This window comes from Leopardus geoffroyi, chromosome E2 (assembly GCF_018350155.1).
Source record: "Leopardus geoffroyi isolate Oge1 chromosome E2, O.geoffroyi_Oge1_pat1.0, whole genome shotgun sequence".
NCBI lineage: Eukaryota > Metazoa > Chordata > Mammalia > Carnivora > Felidae > Leopardus > Leopardus geoffroyi.
The window spans coordinates 12,315,778-12,336,552 of record NC_059335.1 but is presented as its reverse complement, the minus strand read 5'-3'; the positions used below and the strand labels follow the sequence as shown (position 1 = coordinate 12,336,552).

At 43.9% G+C, this 20,775-nt stretch overlaps 1 protein-coding gene across 8 annotated transcripts; it reads left to right on the top strand.

Moving 5' to 3' along the window:
* Positions 1-1,195: 1,195 nt before the first annotated feature.
* ZNF226 (zinc finger protein 226) lies at positions 1,196-16,255 on the top strand. Of its 8 annotated transcripts, none has more exons than XM_045442051.1 (6): positions 1,196-1,351; positions 1,874-1,921; positions 7,442-7,498; positions 8,598-8,724; positions 9,799-9,891; positions 13,583-16,255. In XM_045442051.1, exons 3-6 carry the CDS (start codon positions 7,484-7,486, stop codon positions 15,763-15,765), a joined length of 2,418 nt encoding a protein of 805 aa, XP_045298007.1. In that variant the 5' UTR covers positions 1,196-1,351; positions 1,874-1,921; positions 7,442-7,483; the 3' UTR covers positions 15,766-16,255. The 8 variants fall into 8 exon arrangements, with proteins under 8 accessions (XP_045298007.1, XP_045298009.1, XP_045298011.1 ...); XM_045442052.1 differs by lacking the exon at positions 1,196-1,351 and adding an exon at positions 1,430-1,540; XM_045442053.1 differs by lacking the exon at positions 7,442-7,498.
* Positions 16,256-20,775: the final 4,520 nt, after the last annotated feature.

Genomic DNA, 20,775 nt, shown 5'->3' with positions numbered 1-20,775 from the left:
ATGTCTTTTTTAAAAATCATTCTCACCATACTTTTATCAATTTCATTGCTTTCCCCACAGGGTGATCTTTTGACCTTCTGTGGAAGGCGGGATCCACTTAATTTTGTTGGTAGTTCACTAATCTGCTCTTATTTCCTTCTATCTGCTTTCTTTGGTTTTGTTATTCGTTAATTACATTTCTGAGATTAGTTTTTCTCCGGAGGGATTTTCAGCTTCTCCTCTATTTTAATACATGCATTTAAGGCTCAACATTTTCCCCCTATGTGTGTACCTGTTAAAATCTCCAGTTCCAACTGAGTTTGAATCTTTCTCTGTCATAGTTCAATTTTCGCTTTATAAAATACAAACTGAAGTTATTACTTTCTGGTACCTTGAAACTTTTATCATTACGAAAAGTGGCCCTATGCCAAGTAATGTTTTTCCACCTTAAAGTTCATTTGGCCTAATACTGATATGACAAATTTTATAATGATAGGAATAATTTGAGGTTTAGGATGATGACCGACATCTTCCCGTACAAAGGATTTCCACTCGCTTCTGCAAGGGTCAGAAGATGCCAACAATTCACTTTCATGCAGTTTCAAGGACTGAGCTGATTTAACGTTTGCCAATGAAGGCCCAGTTTCCTTTTGCTCCTATTCCTATGGTGGAGCTCTTTGGGATTTACTAGGAAGCATCTGTGGTAAAAAAAAAAAAAAAAAAAAAGAAAAGAAAAGAAAAGGATTTACGTGCTTTAGTCCCTTGAGCATATCGAAAGTGCTACTTAGCTTCTCGGCTTTTCGTGAACAGAATCTACACTCTTCTAAGTGCTGAGATGACGTGCTAAAATGGCAAGGCAACTGCAAGAGACCCTCTCAGGGATCCCTGGAAGTGAAATAGAAGAGTCGAGCACTTCCGCATCAGGGGCGTGGCTTTGTCTGTTTTCCGCTCCGACCTTAGGTGAAGGGTAGTCTGGAGAGTCTTATTATCACCATAGCTGCAGCGCGACGCAGGTTGGCCCCTGCGGTCCAGACCTCCGTATAGTCTCGCACTCCGCAGCGACTGTAAGCCCCGGCTGTAAGCGTTTTTCCCTGCGGCATTCTGGGAAGTGTAGTCCAGGAACTCCGAGTAGTCGCAGGTACTTCCATTCAACACGGTGGTGCTGGTGAATTCTGGGAAGTGTAGTCCAGGAGCTCCGGTGACCGCAGGCACTTCCGCCCCAGGAGGACGCCGTAGCAGCCATCTTTTCTCTGATTGTAGGGTTTCAGGTCCGCTGTTCACGACTCGTTCAAACTTCCCCGGAACGCACCCGGGGCCAGCAGCCACCAGCCTTTCATTGGGAGAGAAAGAGGAGCAGCGGCTAAAAACGGAGGTTAGATGGCCGAGGGGGGGGGGGGTGATTTGCGTTCTCCTGGGCGGAGCTTCTTCGCGTTGGGGAAGTGCCCGGGATGGGGCGGGTTCTGGTTGTGCTTCTCCGGGTTAGAGGGTGTCCCGGGCTCTCTGCACCTGTGTCCTGGCTCCCCACCTACGACCACCCCCTCTTCATGCGGTATCGCATTGGGTGAGTTACTTAATCCCTCTATGCCTTGGTTTGCTGTTTTGTAAAAGGGGAGTAAAAGTAATACCTTCCTAATACAGTGCCGTGGGGAGAAAACCAAGATAGTACATGCAAAAGATTTAAAACTACCTGGCGGGAGGGTTGTGGTTATTAATACTACCGTAATTATCCGAGAAGCGCCCGTTTCTCAGACTCTGCGAGCCCAGGATGCTGAATTGTCCTGGACTCCTGACCTTTTTTTGGAAGGACAGGGTTGCTTCTAGTTGATACCGGGGAATGTGATTTATTGGGAATGGAAAGAATACTGGTATTTCACAACCTCCTTTCCTTCCCCAGCCCTGACTTCTCAACAAGCACTGCAGGGAGGAGGCCACAGAGCCCCACGTGAGTAGGACTTGCCATTCTTCTACCAAGATAGTCACGTAAACTGGAGAAAGTGTGGGACACGCACTTGGGCATGGGTGATGATTACAACTGAGCCTTCGTTGCAGAGTTCCATTCTAAAAGCTTTACACAGATGAACACATACCCCCTCACACAATGGCTCTTTGAAGTACCGCTGTTTTTCCTACTTAAAAAAATTTTTTTTTAAACATTTTTAATTTACTTTTGAGAAAAACAGAGCAGGAGCAGGAAGAGGGGCAGAGAGAGAGGGAGACACAGAATGGGAAGCAGGCTCCAGGCTCTGAGCTGTCAGCACAGAGCCTGACATGGGGCTGGAACCCACGAACCTTGGGTATCATGACCTGAACCAAAGTCAGATGCTTCACGGACCTACGTGCCCCCATGTTTTTCCTACTTTAAAGATGAGGAGAGACTGAGGTGGAGAACATAGCCCATTTGTCCATGGGCATCCAGGTAGTAGGAGGCAGAGCAGGACATTCTGAAGCCATCACCTGAGTTCATGAATCTCTTTGATATATTCTCCTTGACCATAAGGGACTGGCTAGAATCATTGTGAAAACATTTTGGGACTTGACTGCAGGGACCTTGAGAGCAAGGTTTAGGGTATTCTAAGAATTTCTTATATTTTTTTAAGCCGTATTTTTTTAAGTGTATTTATTTTGAGAGTGCGTGCGCGCAGGTGAGGGAGGGGGAGAGGGAGAGAGAATCCCAAGCAGGCTCCCTGCTATCAGCGCCGAGCCCAGGTTAGGGCTTGATCCCACAAACCATGAGGTCATGACCTGAGCTGAAACCAAGAATCTGACGCTTAACCTACTGAGGCACCTCGGTGTCCGAAATCTCTAAAGTAGATTTTTGGTCTGTGTCATTTGTTTTAAATAATATACATATTTTTTAATTTTTAAAAGTTTATGTATCTGAGAGAGAGAGCAAGCACAAGTGGGGGAGGGGCAGAGAGAGAGAGAAAATCCCAAGCAGGCTCTGCACCGTCCGCACAGAGCCTGATGCGGGGCTCGAACTCAAACTGTGAGATTATGACCTGAGCCACCCAGTCGCCCCTAAATAATACTTATATCATAGAAGTGACCTAATCATTATGGAAAATACAGAAATGCATATAAATACAAATGTTAACTACCCATAACCTTGGAATGTAACAGTAACAACAACATTTTAGCCTGTCTGGTTGCTCTATGTATATTTGCGTTTAGTGGAGGTTGCTTTCTTTGGGCCAGATGGGATACTGCAGTGCTCCTGAAACTGTGGCCCACAGAGCATTGGCCTTGGCATCACTTGGGTAGAAATGCTCATCCTTGAGCCCCTTCTGAGACCTTTTATTTAAACTTTCTGCCCATGGGACCCAGGAATCTGCATTCCAGCAAGATTCTGGGGGAGATTCCTGTGCACGTGAAAATTCCAGGAGCTCAGGAAAAGGCTCTTGTCTGGAAGCTGAGACCTGGAAAATGGACCTTGCTGGAGGTCACAGATAAAACTGAGCTGGGTACACCATAGCCCAGCTCAGTCCAGTGGTTTCTCCGCCCCCCCCCCGACCCCCCCGACTCGTTCTTGTCAGCTGTCGTGTCTGCTTGCAGTGTATTGACTTGAGCAGAAGGCAGCCGGCAAGTGTAGAGTCAAACTGGAGGGAATTGGAGGATGTGTGTACTTTGGGGAGTGAATTTGTTGCCATCTTTTGTAATAGAGAAATTCTTCCGGAAGTTTGAAGATCAGCTAGTAGTTACTGTTAACATAAGATATTTTTGCTATAGTCACCTTTATCAGAACTACTGCTATTATTACTATTCTTTTTTTTTTTTTTAATGTTTATTTTTGAGAATCAGAGCGTGAGTGGGGGAGGGGCAGAGAGAGAGGGAGACACAGAATCCGAAGCAGGCTCCAGGCTCTGAGGTGTCAGCACAGAGCCCGACGCAGGGCTCGAACTCATGAACTGTGAGATCATGACCTGAGCCGAAGTCAAACGCTTAACCGACTGAGTCACCCAGGAGCCCCATTACTGTTCTTATAGCTATGACTATTTCCTATTTTCTTTCACTTTTTTTTTTAAAATATGTTTTTTAAATATTTATTTATTTTTGAGAGAAAGAGAGAGAGCCGGGGAAGGGGAGAGAGAGAGGGAGAGGGAGAGGGAGAGGGAACGAGGGGAATCCCAAGCAGGCTTCACACTGACAGTGCAGACAGAGTCCGATGTGGGGCTTGAACTCAGGGACCGCAAGATCACGACCTGAGCTGAAATCAAGAGTTGGACACTTAACCAACTACGCCACCCAGGCACCCCTCACTTTTTCTTTTTATGTACCTTCAAACTTCTAGAAAAGTTGCAAAAATAGCATAACGAAGTCTCATATCTTCATCAGATTCATCAGTTACTAACTTATATTTTGTCTATTTGCTCTGTCAGTGAGTGTCAGCCCCAAACCACCAGGGACGTCTCTGTAATCAAAGCATTAGGTTGGTTTCAGCTTGTGGAAGCAAGGAAGCCCACACACCCAGGGTGTCTTGGTAAGAGGCTATTAAGTGGGGCTGCTTACAGGGTTTTTGCCTTGTGTTAACTGAGTTGGGGAGTTTTAAGCAGTGAGAGTTTGATCTGGTTTGGATGCTGTCAGGAAGCAGAAGCAATTTGATGACTGAATGTTGTAATAATTTTTGTCTAGTAGATGGGAGAAACAAAATGAGACTGCAGTTGTCACTATTAATAAACTAGTCACTCATGTTAGCTGGGGGTGGGCTACAACAAAGAATGTCTTTGTGTCTGTGTTGCAAAGTGTCTCATCCTTTTTAAAAAAAAATTTATTTTAATGTTTATTTATTTTTGAGAGTGAGAGAGAGAGCACGAGCAGGGGAGGGGCAGAGGAATCAAAGGATCTGAAGCAGGCTCCAGGCTCTGAGCTGTCAGCACAGAGCCCAATGCAGGGTTTGAACTCCTGGACCGTGAGATCATGACCTGAGCCAAAGTTGGACGCTTAACTGACTGAGCCACCCAGGCATCCTGTGTCTTGTCCTCTTCCTGTTCATCATGATCACTGAGTGGCCCTGTCAGATTCTCGCTGATCGGTGGCAGACACCAAGCTCTAGCTGTTTGCTGCTGTTAGCTTTCAAGGCCTCCCCCTTTTTTTTTTCTCTTTCACAGCTTTATCATACTTGTATATTGTTATGTTTTTTTGCTGAACCATTTGAGAGCGAGCTATAGACTGATCAATATGGAATTAATTATGATAATAATGTACTGTTATCTAATCCACAGTACAAATTTCAGTTTTTTTCAGTTTTTCCAAGAAAGTCTTTGAGAGCAATTTCCTTTTTCTAGTTCAGGGTTCAGTCCTGTGATATGCGTTGAACTTAGGTTTTGTTTTATTAGTCTTTATTGTAGAATGATTCTGGGGCGCCTGGCTTGCTCAGTCTGTAGAGCATGCAACTCCAGATTTTGGAGTTATGAGTTTGAGCCCCTTGTTGGATATAAAGATTACTTAAAACTTGGGGTGCCTTGGGTGGCTCGGTCAGTTGAGTGTCTTCCTTCGGCTCAGGTCATGATCTCTTGGTTTGTGGGTTCATGCCCCATGTCAGGCTCTGTACTGACAGCTCAGAGCCTGCAGCTTGCTTCAGATTCTGTGTCTCCCTCTCTCTCTTCTCCTCCCCTGCTCACATGCTGTCTCTCTCTCTCTCTCTCAAAAATAAACATTAAAAAAAAAAATTTTAAAAACCTTGGGGCACCTGGATGGCTAGTTGGGTAAGCGTCCGACTTCGAGTCAGGTCATGATGTCACAGTCCGTGAGTTCAAACCCCGCGTCGGGCTCTGTGCTGACAGCTTGGAGCCTGGAGCCTGCTTCGGATTTTCTCTTTGCCTGTGTCTCTGCTTCCCCCCTGCCCCATTAAACATTAAAATAAACATTAAACATTAAACGTTTAAAAAAATTTTTTAAAGGTTACGTAAAACAAAAAGATAGAATAATTCCTCAGACTTCATTTATGTAATTTAGATGATGGTATTCTTGAAGAATATTGGCAAATTATTTTGTAGAATGTCCCTCTTTTTTGGTTTATCTGGTATTTGTTTATGATTTGATTCAGGCTGTACGTTAGCAACAGGGATGCTACAGAAGTCAGTGGTAAGGCCACCTTCTTGGTGCATCACGGGAGGCACCTGTCAGTTTGTTGGTTTGACCCAACTGCTGGTGTCAAATTTGTTTTCTTGGGTAAGGTGTCTGCCAGGTTCCTGTTTTCCCTTTTGCAGTTAATATTTAATTTATTTATTCCCAAACTTTCACCATTTTTTGGCATCCATTGATGATTTTCTAACTATCTTTCTTTCATTCTACTTTTTTTACCTTGCCTTCTGCCAGAGGGGGATCTTTTTCTTCCTACCTATTTATTTCTTATACATTCCTTTATTTGTAACAGTATGGTTACAACTCAGATGTCTGTCTTTTTTATTTAAATTAGGTCAGGACTGTCAACCTATTTTTTGTTGTAGAAGCTTGGGTTTTACTAGTTCTCTTTATCTCCATGCATACTTGTCAAAAGTGCACTTCCTGCTTAAAAAGAAACTTCACTCGGGGTGCCTGGGTGGTTCAGTGGGTTAAACATCTGACTTCGGCTAAGGTCACGATCTCACGATCCGTGAGATCCAGCCCTGCTTCAGGCTGTGTCCTGACAGCTCGGAGCCTGGAGGCTGTTTTGGATTCTGTGTCTCCCTCTCTCTCTGCCCAGGCTCTCTCTCTCTCTTTCAAAAATAAATAATAAACATTAAGAAAAAAAGAAAGAAACTTCACTTATTTTTGTAACTTTTATAAAAAGTTGGCCATGTCTCTCTAAATATTGCCGTTGAGGTTTCAGATTATTAGGAAGACAACCGGAGATGTGGAGCAGTTAATAAGACTCTCACCCGACAGAGCGACAACCTTTGATCTCTGTGTATTTTAACAATATTCTCTCGGTAGAGAGAATCTAAACTATAGAGTCTTACTCTGCAGAATGTGTCCCTGCATTTGCAAAGAAATAAGGAACTGGCAGGGCTCTGGGAGCTTTCCACCTCTTCCGTGGTCCCAGGACGTTGGTAGCGTTATTCTCCCCCACTTGCACATGACAAAATCGAGGCAGAGAGATGTTAATGATCTGCCCAAGATGACACTGCTACTGAATAGCCTAGCTGGGATTTCAGCCCATGCACACTGACTCCAGAGCCAACTCTTACTGGTGCGGTCTCAATATATATCATACCCGGGATAAGAATTCCTATGGGGATTCCCTGTAGCAGAAGCTACGGGGGCACTGTGGTGGAGCCATTTTTGTGGTTGGGCAGGTGTTCCTTGAACTACTATGGAAGGGATAGAGGGCGGGTAACTGGTATACATGTCTCATTCTGCCTGTGAAGGCTTGTTCACCTGCGCCATGCCAAGGAAGGAGTGCCCTTGCTGATTCACAGTGAGCCGTCCCCTAGGTTAGTGACGTACCTGACTGATTGCCACTGACTTCTTTCTCCTTTCTCAGTCTGTCTTCCTAGGATTCTGTTTCTCCAGAAGGAAAGAGAAAATGAGCTTGTTCAAGGTGAGTAGGGCTTGCCTTTTTTGCTGTTAAAAATGTCCTTTTAGTCCTCTAAGGCTGGACATAAGTTCTTCTCTCTTTAGTTTTTATTTGTCTTTTAAATTTGTTAAAAAAATTTTTTTTAACACTTATTTATTTTTGAGAGAGTGAGTGGGAGCTAGCAGGAGAGGGGCAGAGAGTGAGGGAGACACAGAATCCGAAGCAGGCTCCAGGCTCTGAGCGGTCAGCACAGAGCCCGATGTGGGGCTTGAACTCACAAACCACGAGATCATGACCTGAGCCAAAATCAAAATCAAGAGTAGGACGCTTAACTGACTGAGCCACCCAGGCATCCCCATCTTCATGTTAAATATAAAGAAAAGGAGTTGGGAAAAAGGTACTTGCTTAAGTTCACACAAGAAAACCAGGGATCTGGAGGCAGAGTGTGGTGTTCGAGTGAAGACAGGTACAGGAGGAGAGAGTGTTTCATTCAGGGACCTGGCATGCCCTTTGGATTATTTCCACATAGAATGCTACTCCTCACCTGATCCCACCTCAGTGGGACGGCAGGTGCCATCAAACAGTGCTGCGGCTAAACTGTTAAATGTTCCTGGGGTAATTGGCAACGTTAGTTAAAAAGTAAAACCTTTTTGGTATAGGATACAGCGATTCATATTCTAGGGAGTTTGCTTTTTATAGTGTTCACTGAGAGGGCCGGGTGAATAGACAAGCTTTCCTTTCCATAGCAACACTTTTTTTTTTTTTTTTTTTAAGGTTCTGTATTTATTTTGAGAGAGTGTGAGTGGGCTAGGGGCAGAGAGAGAGGGAGAATCCCAAGCAGGTTCCGCGTTGTCCGTGCAGAGCCTGATGCAGGGCTCGAACCCAAAACACCGTGAGTGAGCTGAAATCAAGTCGAATGTGTAACCGACTGAGCCGCCCAGGTGCCCCTCATAGCAGCACTTGTGACGAGGCTGCTGGAAATCCGCGTGTGGCACTGGTAGGGTAGGAGTGGCGCTGGGAAACCTACACACTGCTCAGGGGCCAGAGCAACTTCCCCCCCATCCTTCCCACCTCTCGCAGTGGACATCGGGTGTAAGATGGAGGTTGTGTGTGTTTGTCGTAGGAGGCAGTGACGTTCAGGGATGTGGCAGTGGCCTTCACGGAAGAGGAGCTGGGACTGCTGGACTCTGCCCAGAGGAAGCTGTACCAGGATGTGATGTTAGAAAACTTCAGGAACCTGGTCTCCGTGGGTGAGGACAGCCCCCCTCTGGAGTATCTTTGTGACCTTTGGGGGCTCTTGAGATGGTTCTCTGAGTTTGGGGAGTGAACTTTTCCATTTCCTACGGGACACAGGATGTTTCTGGTCTTTGTGAATGGGATCTTTTAGGTCTTTTTTATTTGGGTTTGGTAAAGAACTATAGATGGACTATGTATACTGCTACGCTTTGCCTATTCGATTTCAGATTTCACTCCTATCCCATTAATGCATTATAAAACCGATTTATTGAGGTCTGTGAGCAACTTTGAATGAAATAAATAAGGTAGAGGATATCAGCTTCTGAGGACGCATTGCAGCAAAAACTGGCTGAGTGCAGGAGTGTGTGAGGGCCAGTGGGAGGGATTTAGTGAACACGGACATTGGTCAGAAATAGAGCATTCAAACGTTGTTTCAACAGTACATATCTTTAGGTATGTATTTGGGTCATGAAATAAATGCTATGTATTTAGCATTTGGGTCATGATTTAAAACAGGTTGGAAAACACAACTTTCGATATCTCGAATATGCAGTTGGAACTCAAAAAGTTTCTAGTAGGGGCGCCTGGGTGGCGCAGTCGGTTAAGCGTCCGACTTCAGCCAGGTCACGATCTCGCGGTCCGTGAGTTCGAGCCCCGCGTCGGGCTCTGGGCTGATGGCTCAGAGCCTGGAGCCTGTTTCCGATTCTGTGTCTCCCTCTCTCTCTGCCCCTCCCCCGTTCGTGCTCTGTCTCTCTCTGTCCGAAAAATAAATAAACGTTGAAAAAAAAAAAAAAAGTTTCTAGTAAATTTTAGCCCTTGTGTGTTCGTTCTTTGTTTTTAATTTTTTTTTTTTTAACGTTTATTTATTTTTGAGAGGGAGAGACAGAGCAAGAGTGAGGGGAGGGCAGAGAGAGACACACACAGAATCTGAAGCAGGCTCCAGGCTGTCAGCACTGAGCCCGATGCGAGGCCCGAACTCATGAACTGTGAGATCATGACCTGAGCCGAAGTTGGCCGTTTAACTGACTGAGCCACCCAGGTGCCCCTCTCTTGTGTTCGTTCTAACTCGTGACTTTGCGTGTTCTCAGGACACCAATCCTTGAAACAAGATAAATGGCGTATAGAAAGAGAAGAGAAGCTTTGGTCGATGAAGACCGCAGCCCAGATGGAGAGAAATGTGGGTAAGAACCAAGCACGTGTGAGTTCTCACAGTTTCCTGACCATCCTTGTTGTTTCTCGCCACCCCTGTGCTGTTGCCCATGTCCAAGTTGCCACAGCTCCTCCCTGGATTGTGTGACTCCTCCTACAGTCTGTTCTTCAAGTAGCAGCCAGAGTGATCCTTTGTAACTTCAGGCGAGGTTAGGCTAGTCTTCTGTTCAGAATTCTCTTACAGCTTCATTTACGTAGAATGAGAACCACTGACAACAGCCTCCAGAACGTCCTCTGTGGTCTCCCCCACTGCCTTTCCGAATACATCCGTCCTCCCTCTTTCCCCATCTTTTCTGCCTACAGCGTCCTCTCTGCCGTTCCCCAGACCCGTAAAGGAAGCTTCTGCCTCAGAGCCCTTCACTCGTTCTCCTCTCTGCCTGGAATACTTTTCCACCTCCAATCCTTCAGGCCCCTTCTCTCCTTCTTTTGGGTCACTCAGTTTTTTGTTTTTTTTTTTTAATTTTTTTTTTTTTTTCAACGTTTATTTATTTTTGGGACAGAGAGAGACGGAGCATGAACGGGGGAGGGGCAGAGAGAGAGGGAGACACAGAATCGGAAACAGGCTCCAGGCTCTGAGCCATGAGCCCAGAGCCTGACGCGGGGCTCGAACTCCCGGACCGCGAGATCGTGACCTGGCTGAAGTCGGACGCTTAACCGACTGCGCCACCCAGGCGCCCCTGGGTCACTCAGTTTTAATATCATGTTTAATATCATGTTTGGGCTCTGACCACCCTGTCGAAAATGCCTTCCCCTCTCTACTCTCTGTGCCCTGCTTTATTCTGTGTCTGAGCCCTGGTTCTCACCTCACATATATTTTTGTTCATTGCTTATTACCTTTCTCTCCTCACTGGAGTGTAATTTTTAAAAGTGGGGGATTTTTCTGTTTCTTGTTCACTATCCTTAGTGCTTAGAACAGTCCTGGTACATGGCAGGGGATCTGTAAATATTTGTTGAATAAATGAATGAGTTCCCGTATAGGGAAATCTGCCTTCCATGGAAATAGCTGATAGGTGGTGAACAGATCCACGTGAATAGGGGATATTGCAAACCATTTTTTGTCTTTAAATGAATTCCTGACCTAATTCCGATGTTTCTGGTGCCCCTGGTATACGTGCGTGTACATGTGTGTGTTTGCCTTTCTGTACAAATTGACCCGCAGCAACTTGTACAGAAACCTATACAGAACCTGCAGCACTGTCATTATAAGCAAACTGAATAACAGTGTTTCCCTGTGACTTTCCATTAGTAGTAGAGCATATTCATTTGGGGAGGAATTGTTGTTTTTTTTTTTTTTTTTTTAACAGGACTCTTCCAACGTTTATTTATTTTTTTTGGGACAGAGAGAGACAGAGCATGAACGGGGGAGGGGCAGAGAGAGAGGGAGACACAGAATCTGAAACAGGCTCCAGGCTCCGAGCCATCAGCCCAGAGCCCGATGCGGGGCTCGAACTCACGGACTGCGAGATCGTGACCTGGCTGAAGTCGGACGCTTAACCGACTGCGCCACCCAGGCGCCCCAGGAATTGGTTTTTTAATTGTGGATTCTTCTGTCCAGTTAGGCAGCTCCTCCATAGAAGGGAAAATATTCAGTTTCTGTGTCTCTTGTATCAGAGAATGAAAGGTCTCAGAAAATAGCAAGCTTGTGAGTTTGCCTTTCCCTTAAAAGATTTGCCCAACTGCATCCCATTTGCTGCTTCCAAAATCCACAGGTATAATAAGAAGTGGATCTTAACGTTGTTACCTCAGACGTTGTGTTTGTGTATGTATTTAAATGTATGACTTTTGAAGGCGTTTCGTATAATGACACCTTTATTGCTTGCGATGACTCTCTAATCGTTTCTGATCTGTTTCTTCTAAATATTGTAAGCTATGGAATTGATTTCCCAGCTCCCTAAGAAACCATTCTTCACTTTGAAAATTATTCTTGTTGAAGACCAATGGATCTATATCCAAAATTTTTCCACGCTGTCTTCAAAGAGTTGGCATTCGTCCCTGGCCTCTAAATTTGATTCTTACTTGGCAGGGTAGTGTGGGGAGGGTGATTACGGTATATTTAGAGAGATAGTACAGGGGCGCCTGGGTGGCTCAGTGAGTTAGGTGTCCGACTTCGGCTCAGGTCATCCATGATCTCACGGCTGGTGAGTTTGAGCCCCGCGTCGGGCTCTGTGCTGACTGCTCGGAGCCTGCAGCCTGCTTCGGATTCTGTGTCTCCCCCTCTCTCTGCTCCTCCCCTGCTCATGTGCGTGCGCTCTCCCTCTCTCTCTCTCTCTCAAAAAATAAAAACATTAAAAAAAATTTTAGGTAATACCAAAGTCTCAGAAGGATCTAGTGCATAAGTCTTCGTGCTTTTCTTTCTTCAGCACCTTTGATTTTCTCCTCAGTACCCCCTTGGTGTACTGCTGCCTCTGGTGCCGCCTTTCACTTTCTTAGTAATCTGTATTTGCCCGTCCTTTTCTTATTTCAAAAAATGTTTTATTTTTATTTTTTTTTAATTTTTATTTACTTATTTACTTAAACATTAATTTATTTTTGAGAGACAGAAAGACAGAGCATAAGCAGGGGAGGAGCAGAGAGAGGGGGAGACACAGAATCTGAAGCAGCCTCCAGGCTCTGAGCTGTCAGCACAGAGCCTGATGTGGGGCTCGAACCCACAAACCGTGAGATCATGACCTGAGCCGAAGTTGGACACTTAACCAACTGAGCCACCCAGGCACCCCTCAAAAATGTTTTTAAATGTTTATTTTTGAAAGAGAGAAAGAGCACAAGCGGTGGGGGCGGAGAGAGAGGGAGACACAGAATCCAAAGCAGGGTCCAGGCTCCACGCTGTCTGCAGAGAGCCTGAGGTGGGGCTCGAACCCACGAACGTGAAATCATGACCCGAGCCAATGTCGGTTGCTTAACCGACTGAGCCACCCAGGCACCACTTATTTCAATTTTTTTTTTGTTTTAATGTTTATTTTTGAGAGAGAGAAACAGAGACAAGAGTGTGAGCAGGGGAGGGGCAGAGAGAGCGGGAGACTCAGAATCCAAAGCAGACTCCAGGCTCTGAGCTGTCAGCAAAGAGCCTGATGCGGGGCTTGAACTCAAAAACCATGAGATCATGACCTGAGCCGAAGTTGGGCACTCACCCAACTGAGCCACCCAGGTGCCCTTTCTTTTCTTACTTCAAATACTTGTAAAAGTTCTTTGGCTCCTCTGTCCTGTTCACACTTAAACTGGGATTTATAATTCTCATTCTAATCATCATCATCATCATCATCATCATCATCATCTCAGACCTCAAACTGGGATTCATCTATGCATGCGCTTCTTGAGTGCCTGCTAACTGCGACGCACTGTCAAAAGCTGTCAACACTGCAACACGCTTGTCCTTACTGATCATGCATTGTGGTGGGAAAGACATGTCATTTCTGACATTTAAATGGTAGGTCAGATGGCAGTAATTTTGTTTCAAGTAGGTTTCATTGATGCTAAGCGGTTGGAGTTTAATGGACTACCTCTTGGTTTCTATCAGTATATAAGCCAGAGTATTTCATATGTGGTGAAAAAGATAAGCCGGACCATCCTGAGGTTCAGTAAAGTCTTGTGCTGTGTCCTAAGTGTGAAATCTTGACTCTGAACAGTGCTTTCACTTGTCCTCATGTCTGAATTCTGTCCCTATAGGAGGGAACAGTCAAAGTGAGCTGAGGACTCAAGACAGAGGACCACGTGAAGAGCTTTCCTGCTGGCAAATCTGGCAACACATCGCAAGTGACCTAACCAGATGGCAGAACTCCATGAGGAATAGTTCTCAGTTTCACAAGCAGGGTGATTCCCCCTGCCAGCTTGGAGCGGGACTGTCTATTCAAATTTCTGAAGATGAGAACTGTATGCTAAATTGTAAAGTGGCTGGTCCCAGTGGTACTGAAAACTCAGAGTTTCCAATTCTGAGAGTCCAGGACTCTTGGAGGAAAACGTCTTTGACTGAGTCGCAGAGTTATCAGAACAGATATCAGCAAATTTCCATGAAAAATCATCTGTGTCGGTGTAAACAAGATGTTGACGCGATCGGTTGGATTTCACATCCCCTTAATCATGGAATACACAGAAGTGACAAATCTTATTGCCACGATGATTATGAGAAAGACGGCATGAAGGTTTCAGCATTGAACCAGGATAGTGTGATTCACACGGGACAGAAACCTTACCGATGTAATGAATGTGAAAAAACCTTCAGTGACCTCTCCACCTTTGATCTTCATAAACAGTTACACTCAAAGGTGAAGTCTCATACATGTAGTGAGTGTGGGAAAGGCTTCCGTTACAGCTCAGTTCTTCGTATTCATCAGAGAGTTCACGTGGGACAGAAAGGCTATACGTGTGGTGAGTGCGGCAAGGGATTCAGTCAGAACTCACTTCTGCAAACCCATCAGAATGTCCACACTGTAGAGAAGCCATTCAAATGTGAGGACTGTGGGAAAGCCTTTGGTCGTAGATCAGCACTTACTGTTCATTGCAAAGTCCACACAGGAGAAAAACCTTATAGTTGTGAGGAGTGTGGGAGGGCCTTCAGTCAGGCCTCTCATCTGCAGGACCATCAGAGGGTCCACACTGGGGAGAAACCATTCAGATGTGATGCGTGTGGTAAAAGCTTCAGTCGGAATTCACATCTTCAATCCCATCAGAGAGTCCATACAGGAGAGAAACCATACAAATGTGAGGAGTGTGGGAAGGGCTTCATTTGTAGCTCAAATCTATACATTCATCAGAGGGTCCACACAGGAGAAAAGCCCTACAAATGTGAGGAATGTGGTAAAGGCTTTAGTCGGCCTTCAAGTCTTCAGGCCCATCAGGGAGTCCACACTGGAGAGAAATCCTACATATGTAATGTGTGTGGTAAAGGCTTTACTCTGAGTTCAAATCTTCAAGCCCATCAGAGAGTCCATACAGGAGAAAAACCATACAAATGCAGTGAGTGTGGGAAGAGCTTCAGGAGGAACTCCCATTATCAAGTTCATCTGGTAGTCCACACAGGGGAGAAACCCTACAAATGTGAGGTATGTGGGAAGGGCTTCAGTCAGAGTTCATACCTTCAAATCCATCTGAAGGCCCACAGCGTGGAGAAACCTTACAAGTGTGAGGAATGCGGGCAGGGCTTCAATCAGAGTTCCCGGCTTCAGATTCATCAGCTGATCCACACCGGAGAGAAGCCACACAAATGTGAAGAGTGTGGGAAGGGATTCAGTCGTAGAGCAGATCTCAAAATTCACTGCAGAATCCACACTGGAGAGAAACCATATAATTGTGAGGAGTGTGGGAAGGTATTCAGGCAGGCCTCCAATCTTCTGGCACATCAGAGAGTTCACAGCGGAGAGAAACCTTTTAAGTGTGAAGAGTGCGGGAAGAGCTTTGGTCGCAGTTCACACCTGCAAGCCCATCAAAAAGTGCACACTGGAGAAAAGCCATACAAGTGTGAGGAGTGTGGGAAGGGCTTCAAGTGGAGCTTGAATCTGGACATGCATCAGAGGGTCCACACAGGAGAGAAACCCTACAAGTGTGGGGAGTGTGGTAAGCACTTCAGTCAGGCCTCAAGTCTTCAGCTGCATCAGAGCGTCCACACTGGAGAGAAACCGTACAAATGTGATGTGTGCGGCAAGGTCTTCAGTCGCTCTTCACAGCTACAGTCTCATCAGAGAGTTCACACAGGGGAGAAACCTTACAAGTGTGAGACCTGTGGTAAGAGCTTCAGCTGGCGATCCAACCTTACCATTCATCACAGAATCCACGCCGGTGATAAATCTTACAAAAGCAGTAGGAGTGGTAGGAACAGCAGAGAATCTACACAGGAAAATAGTTGCATAAAATGATTTTTTAAAAAGAAAACCCCAGTGTCCCGTGAATTCTTCCAATCATAAAGTTCAAAAGAACTTGTTTGTTTCACTAAAGTCAGTGTTCAGCCCCAGCTTAACATATCCCAGTAGTCAGGAGGGCACGCAGCAGAGAATGCTTGTGGGTTGTATAGCGAAGTACAGTTTGAACTTTGAGCTTTATTATTAAATACTATTCAGGGGAGAGGCTTTGGAAAGGACGAGTTTTATCAGGCCTTGTACAAAAGTCTGATGGACATGCTAGAATGAATGCCCGTTAGAACGTAAGCTCCATAAATGCACAGACTTGTTCTGGATCTGCAGAGTCTTAACATGCTGGGGACTTTGGAGGTGCTCAGTGTTTGTTAAATTAATGAACGGGGGAAATGGTATATTTGAAAATTGTGTTGAGATCACCTCCGGAATTTCACAAAAATTTATATTCAGAAGAGGTGACCTAAAATCAGCCTTAATAAAATTAGTTCAGGGAGACAGTTGAACTGAGACCACTCAGTACTGCAGTCTTTCCTGGTAGTTTGACGTTGCCCTGTTGTGAGGAGCTCCTGTCTTCTCCAGCCTCTCATCAGGTTGGGTCTTATCATTGGACCTTGAACTTCGTCTGCATAAAATCAATAGAATCCCAGTCACCTTTTGTGACAGCATAGACCAAAAAGTTGCTGATCTTACAATAATAAGACCTTAACACTGTCGATTATTATTTTCAAGAATGTCAAAGCAGGGGTTTAAGTGTCAGAGTCCCACTAATGACACACATCTCTTAGTAAATGTTGAATTGATCATTGGTGTCTTATTCTCCATATTTCCATCCAGACTTTGACGCCATTGCCTTCTAAGGGTTTTAGCATTACTTTCATCAAAACTTCTTAGGTAGAGAGGCTATTTGAAGTAGATTACTTTTGTCAAGTTCTCTATCCCATTACTGCGTCCTTTCCCCACCCTGAGAAAGAAGGAAAGAAAAATTATTTGTTGGAATTTGAGAATTTCCTCAAACACATTGACCACTGAGGCATGACTGACTTTCACGCTTTTTCCTAGCAGTGGATTGAATAATTGCTTTTTGTTTTGAAACTGGTCAGTATTTATCAAAATGTAGAATGTGGAATCCCTTTGATCTGGAGAAGGTAGAATATGAACTTATGATTTGGAGTTTCAAATAGAAAAGGTCAGTAGCACAACAGTGCTGTTAACTAAATTTTTTTTTCTTTAACATTTATTCATTTTTTGAAAGACAGAGCAAGAGTGGGGGAGGGGCAGAGAAAGAGGGAGACACAGAATCCGAGGCAAGCTGGAGGCCCTGAACTGACAGCACAGAGCCCGGTGCGGGGCTCGAACTCACAAACCGCGAGATCATGACCTGAGCTGAAGCCGGATGCTTAACCGACTGAGCCACCCAGGTGCCCCATAGCTAAATTTTTTAAAAGTGGAAATAAATGTTCATCAGTAGGGATTTATATAAATATGTTTTGATATACAATAACATTCATTAAAATGATGGCTAAAGCTTAAAGCCAAGACAAGAATGTAACAGTTTAAGGCAGTTTAGGGACATCAAGTACCTTAATCAAATGTGTGTGTGTCTATGAATGTGTTAATAATGCATCCAGTCATGTGAAGGGATATTTATGTTACGTAAATAGTGGCAAGGAAGATTCTCAGAGATTTTATAGTATTTAACTCAGAATTTTCGTTGAGCATCAGTTTTATAGTAAAATACTATTATTTTACAGCAGCAGAGTAAGCTATGTAAAACAATTTTAAAAATTTCTAAGAACATATCTCTTACGGTAAAATCATATCATCATGTGGCATGTAAGGCCAAAATTATGGAATAGAACCCTGGAAATCAGTTGTAAAAAGAAAAAAAAAATTCTGTAGTCATTCAAAGGTACAGATACATACAGTGAGCGTAACTGTGTATTTGTAATTAATATATTTGAAGCTTAGGCATAAATCCATTGACTTAGAAGATTCTAGTGTAATTCCAACAGTGGAGATTTGTACATCCCCTGCTTCTTGTCAGACTTCCCTACTGGGTGAATGGAATCCCACAGTACTGGCTTGCTCTGATTAGGGTGGTAGCTGCCTCTTTCCAGACACCATGAAACAGAGAACCTTGAGCTGTGGGAGAAAAGGGATGATGAAAAACTTGTTTACAGAGTAACTGGGCAAATCTTGAAGATGGAGAACGAAAGTACATCTGTTTTGAGGTAAAATTTAACAAAGATTTCCTAAGGAAAAGATGTGCATAGGGGAGCATCTAGCATGATGGAAGCAAGCTGTGTGAGCAGGTTTGAATATCGTTTCTACTTAGTCATTTTACTGATATTTAATGCTTATTTGGTTAAAGGGCTTTGCTCAGCAATGGAGATTTTATATACACACACACACACACACACATATACACACACATATGTATATATACATACATATATATATATATATATATATATATGTATATATAATGTGAAGGGTTTCCAAGTTGATTTCTTGGACCACACCTTCACATGCTATGTGAAGTCCATGCTACCTCAAATTGCGTTAGATATGAGAAATCCTAGGCCTTGCATGTTTTGTTTTGTTTAATGGATACCAGGATAGCCTGTCATTTCAAGGTAATTTGTAGTTTAATGGGTTAAACCAAAGTTTGGCAAGGTATTGAAAGCTTTATTGGAACATAGCAATGCCCATTTATATATCATCTGTGACTTGTTTTCTCATTGTAGTGACACTTTAGTAGTTGTGACAAACACTGGCCACAAAACCTAAAATACTGAACTTTCTGGCCCTATACAGAAAATGCCTGTTAATCCCTGTGTTAAACCAAAGACATTTGTCTCCCATAACTGGAAAGACTACAAGTAGAACAGAACTTAAACCTGGTTCAGTCAGGATTTCAGAATGGTTTCCTTTTGATTCTTGTATCTGCCCTTCTGGTTGATCTTGTTCTTTTGGGTTGGTCCAGAGATGCTGGTAGCAGTGGGGACTACCTGTTTCTTCACAGTCAGTGAAAGAGAATTTCCTTTGTAATACTGGGTAGTTCACTACTCTCTCCCAGTGTGCCTGGCTCCTCTGACCTTGACTCCCATCTACATAAAGATTAAACCTCTAGCTGTGTATCCGGTTCCACTGGCTTTTGTAGGCCATTCGGTTTCAACTCCCACTTGACACCATGGGCCCACACTCATGGCCTCTGGAGGATTTTCCTATCTTAGATTTGAAGTTGGCTACATATTAATACTTTGAGGGCTTGTTGTAAAGAGTTGGCTTGCTTCTTTCTTTCTTTCTTTCTTTCTTTCTTTCTTTCTTTCTTTCTTTCTTTCTTTCTTTCTCTCTTTCTCTCTCTCTCTCTCTCTTTCTTTCTTTCTTTCTTTCTTTCTTTCTTTCTCTTTCTTTTCTTTTCTTTTCTTTTCTTTTCTTTTCTTTTCTTTTCTTTTCTTTTCTTTTCTTTTCTTTTCTTTTCTAACAAAAAGGAGGCCCAAAGTCAAATTCAGTAAGCAGCTGAATGATAACACATCGATTCACAAACTTATAGATTCTCTTATGGTACAGAGTATCAAAGGGAAGGACTAGAATCCTGAAAAATTGAGGAAGAAATATATGGGTAGATTCCAACAAAACGGAGGCCTTTGATCTCTAAACTTAGGTGAGCCTCCTTTGCCATTAGAAGGAAGCCTTTTTCTCTCTTCTGATGTAGTTTTTTCTTGCCTGAAGAACCTGTTATGATCTCCCCCAAGATGGGTTCCTTGCAGGAAACTAGATCCTTAAGACTTTTCTCTACTGCCTCTCATTTTTCTAGACCTGTTAATCAACTAAATCCTTGCAGGGAAGGGGAAAGTAGTGGGAGTGGAGGGAGCCATCAGGTATAAAGTATAACCATGAGGAGACACTATACCTTGCCAAAATATTTTTATATAATTTGTATCAATAGAAACCTGAGAAATCTATATGGTTGTGGGTCTTAAGGGTATGGAATCAGGTGGAAGTAATATAATATTGGAGTAGGGTGGATTTGTTGATATGAGTGTACTGAACATCAATTTCAGACTGAGCATCTGTGAATGCCTTCAACAGTTTGTTCAGTAAAATGACTAAAACCTGAACCTAAAGTTATCCTATATACACTAAAGTCAAAATGCTAGAACTTTATAAGTATGTTGTAAAATATTTTCTCAACCTTGACACAACTGACATTTTGGACTGGGTAGCTCTTTGGTGTTGGGGCCTGTCCTGTGCATTGTAGCATCTCTGCAGCAGCATCTCTGGCCTCTACCCACTACATGCCAGTTGCACCCCCCCCCCGCCCCAACAGCTGTAATAATAAGAAATGTCTCAGGACACTGCCAAATGCCCCAGGGTGGGGGACAAAATTGTCCCCAGCTAAGAACTGCTGTAGAAGGTATACAAAGACATGGGAATGTCAGACTGCTGAAGTGAATTTGTCATGTAAGACCCGCTCAACGTAACCCTCTATGTGCCCTGGGAGGGTTTAAAGAACACTGCCTTTGCCAGAGATTTAAGAAGTTCATTGGTGGGGGGAGCATTGGCAGTCTTGGTGAGTGAGTCCATTCCCATTTCCAGAGCATCTTAAAGAACAGGCCAGGTTCCCTTGAGGAAAGCATCTGATATACTGCCAAAAGTATATACCATAAATTGTTCTAGACTTCTTCAAAGTGACCTGCAGCCATATTTATGGAAGTTTTGCATTAGATAAGTGGAAATAAGTAGAATACGGAGGGATTACTGGACAGTAGACATGACATTGATTCCTGGAACCTCAAATGCATTGTGCCCACCAGTTAGTAGTTGGGGCTTATAAACAACAAATAATAACCTAACTTTTGCTCAGGTCCATATGTGGTGGAACCCATTGTATGGTTATTTCCCAAGTTCCAGAATGCCAAATTGCAATAGAAATACCCAACCACTGGCAGAATTCTCACATTGGTTCCCTCACCCATGAGACAAAGCCTATTTTGGTAAGAAAGGACA

Coding starts and splice junctions, on each gene's coding strand:
- ZNF226 (XM_045442051.1), top strand. Junction 8,725..9,798: donor CAGGAACCTGGTCTCCGTGG/GTGAGGACAGCC, acceptor GCGTGTTCTCAG/GACACCAATCCTTGAAACAA. Junction 9,892..13,582: donor CCAGATGGAGAGAAATGTGG/GTAAGAACCAAG, acceptor CTGTCCCTATAG/GAGGGAACAGTCAAAGTGAG.